This window comes from Atta colombica, unplaced genomic scaffold, assembly GCF_001594045.1.
Source record: "Atta colombica isolate Treedump-2 unplaced genomic scaffold, Acol1.0 scaffold127, whole genome shotgun sequence".
Classification (NCBI taxonomy): Eukaryota; Metazoa; Arthropoda; class Insecta; order Hymenoptera; family Formicidae; genus Atta; species Atta colombica.
Window position 1 is genome coordinate 815629 of NW_017259214.1, and position 3353 is coordinate 818981.

The 3353-nt window shown below is 33.3% G+C and overlaps 1 protein-coding gene across 8 annotated transcripts in view; it reads left to right on the forward strand.

Moving 5' to 3' along the window:
- LOC108684222 (CREB-regulated transcription coactivator 1-like) overlaps positions 1-3353 on the forward strand; it is a 29954-nt gene that overhangs the window by 23871 nt on the left and 2730 nt on the right. For 4 of the 8 annotated variants that reach the window (XM_018188434.1, XM_018188435.1, XM_018188438.1 and 1 more), the window contains 5 exons: positions 69-218; positions 580-702; positions 965-1126; positions 2512-2517; positions 3155-3217. In XM_018188434.1, coding sequence (XP_018043923.1) covers positions 69-218; positions 580-702; positions 965-1126; positions 2512-2517; positions 3155-3217 — 504 coding nt within the window. The remainder of the gene's footprint in view (positions 1-68; positions 219-579; positions 703-964; positions 1127-2511; positions 2518-3154; positions 3218-3353) is intronic. The other 4 variants (XM_018188436.1, XM_018188439.1, XM_018188437.1 and 1 more) reach the window with 2 other exon arrangements.

Here is a 3353-nt window from a genome sequence, read left to right on the forward strand (position 1 = left end):
AGAGAGAGAGAGTAAAACGAGAGAGGCGACAGAGCGACGATCGATCGTTAATAGCGATGGGTATGAAGCAGGGTGTGGCACTGGAAAACAGCACAAGTACTTCGCAACAGGATCTTCAGAGCTATCCACAGCAACCGGCGCCGACGGCGACGTCTCACAGCCCGACTGCTGGCCATTACATTTATCAACAACCGCACAGTCCTGTATCGCAAAGTCCAGTTAGTATATGCCAACCGACTCGGTCGAAGTCGGATGTTCCGAAAATTCTTAATGCGTGAACAATATTTATTATCATTGTTATTATTATTGTTATATGAGTATTTACTGTTAAATGCATATTTATAAATTTCTTTTAAATATACTTAATTTATTTTCGCATATAGCTTGACATTCAATCAGCTGTATTGAATAGATAAAATACACACTTCTCGAAAAAATTATCGATCAAGGAATAGAAAGTATTAATTCATATAACTCTAATATTATTATATAAATTATATGATTGTTATTAATTATTACATACTATATAATTACTAACTGGTAATTATTTATTATATTTTATCAATATTTGACATTCAGAAAACGTCACAGCATCAGCAACAGCAACATCAGCAATCGCAGCTCAATTCGTTAGGATCGTATAGATCCACGCAGTCGGTGAATAGACCGTCGCCGCAATCGTCACCTAGTCTAACCGTTCAAGTGAGATCATCTCTTATCTTATAAAATATTAGTATACAACAAGTGTTTAATAATGCTCTATTATCATAGCCTTATATCATAGAGATATAATATTATTGTTAAAATAATTTAAATGGTAACGTTATATAGAGTCATCGTTTATATAATAATCTAATAATAATAAGTGCAGCAAAAGATTTATAACGTGAAAAAAGTTCTCGTGTCTGTAATAATAGTTTCGTGCAACTAACGAGTTTGAAAGTAGTGCGCATTCCTTTTTCAGGGAAGTCCCTTAAGTTATAGCAATAATCCATCGGCGCCGCCTAGTCCTACAGGACATCCGGGTCCACCCAACTTGACGTCCGATCCTATCGATCAGAATACTTATTTCATCAATCAGGCGCAAGCGGCGGCCCTCCAACAGGATTTCGAACAGTTTACAATGGTATGTAAGCTTTTTAATCATGACTGGAAAAGAGGCTGACTTATGCGTTTGAATTCGCGAAGAGTATCGCGGGCGGACATATTTCCAGAAAAGAGCACTTAAATTTTGACGTTAAACCGGTCGATCTGAAGTTCCAAAGTTTAGTAAAATTAAAATATTGGCTTGCTCGACGGTTCATTCAAGTGAAGAAAAGTAAAAGTTTTCCAAACTGTCGGAAATATTCGATTGGCAATGGTCCAGTCATACGTTTGGCATTCTTATTTTTTTTTTTTTTTTAATCAAAGCTCTATCTTTGGACAAGACGAAATTCAATATATAATTTCTACCTCTTGGGACAGGCAGCCCGTAAATGATAATTCCGAAATGCGCAAAATCCGTGAATCCGCACTGCTGTTAGACCTTGTTAATCCGCCTTTCCAGAACATGATATGTACATGTTAAATGTTTTACGCGATATATTTCAACATATAATTGCATACGGGTTTTCATAGAGAGAAAGGAGAGAGAGAGAGAGAGAGAGAGAGAGAGAGAGAGAGAGAGAGAGTGTTTCGCATGCTATTACTTGTACATAATAGGTATACACGCGCATGACCGTAACATCAGAAATATTCGCGCGTTTAATTTCATTGTTCCCGGAAGGTAATTGATATTTTCAAACGAGAGATCGCCGTAATTAATTTTTTTCATTGCGTTGCGTTTGTTCGCGCAATGAGATACGGACACTAAAAATATAGTTCTTTAAATACGAAGCGCCACTATGATCTGAATGTTAAGATGTTGAATTATTATATATTCATATAAATGAATTAATTTCAGAAATGATAATTGCCGATATGATTGTCGGACTTTCAACGCAATCAATCTGAAATATTAATAATATTAATAATAAATTTCTTATAATTAATCTTAAAAAACTGTAATAAATTTATTGCGAAAAATATTGTCTCGGCCGGGAGTCGATCTCTTGCATTCCATACAATATTTTTCGCAATAAGTTTATTACAGTTTTTTTAAGAGTAATTTAGGAAATTTGGGGGGATTATTAATATTTCAGATTGATTGCGTTGAAAGTCCGATAACAATATCGGCACGCAATTATCATTTCTAAAATTAATTCATTTATATGAATATATATAATAGTTCAACATCTTAACATTCAGATCATAGTGGCGCTTCGTATTTAAAGTAATGTATTTAATATAAACGATCTTGTTTCCAATTTTATAGTTCTTTAATTCCGATCTGAATTCAATCAATCTGATAGTTATGATTATTTGATTATCTGACAATTATTATGTATAACTACAACCAATCCATCAATTATAATTAATTAAGGGATATTCCGATCCTAATTGGCGCTCAATCTTTTTTTATGCATGTCGAAGGGACTGGTAAGTATTGGCCGCTGAATTGCTCGTATCTAATGAATAGTAAAGGTTAAAAATAAACAACGAGATTAACAAGTCAAAATTTTGATGAGACGCAAATTACAAAATAGTTCTATTTTAATTTAATTAGCCTTACAATTTTTAAGTTTAGCCTTAGAATTCTTCATTTGGATACTTTGATCATTAGTGTTGTAGTTTTTGTGCATATATGGATACTCATTTTTTACAAGCAAGCTGATTGGTTTTGCGAATTTCAATATATATAATATGCATTACTCTTCAGGCGATTTGACCTTCAAAGCTATAATTAATGCTATGCGATGAATTATTCCAAGCGAATGATTCGTAATGAATTATTCTGTCGGAATCACTTGATATTCTACTCAGTTACATCGTCAAACATTCCGTTCTTCAAAGGCTTCAAATTATGATTTTCTTGATGTTTTTTTTGAATGCATTTAATATGAAATTATAATGATATTATTAGTTTACAATTGCATAAAAAAATATATTTTTTTTGTAAAAGTTAGCCTTATAATAATAGCCGGTAAAAAAACGGCTGTATAATTATATTTGATTATATTGCCTCTAGACTTATAGTCTTAAGTCTTGTTGTTTATCTGTTGCCTGCATTCGTCAGGAGTGGCCCAAATTTGCGCAGCAGCTGATGGAACTCGGTTGCACCTGGACCACGCAGATAGAGGTGAAATATCGCCATTAGTTGAAACATTTTTATTTGCAATTTCAGTACTGAGAGTCCAACGTTGTATCGTCGTACACGTTTTACAAGGCCTGCAAAAAGTATTTTTTTGAAAATTAATGTATATTACATTATATAT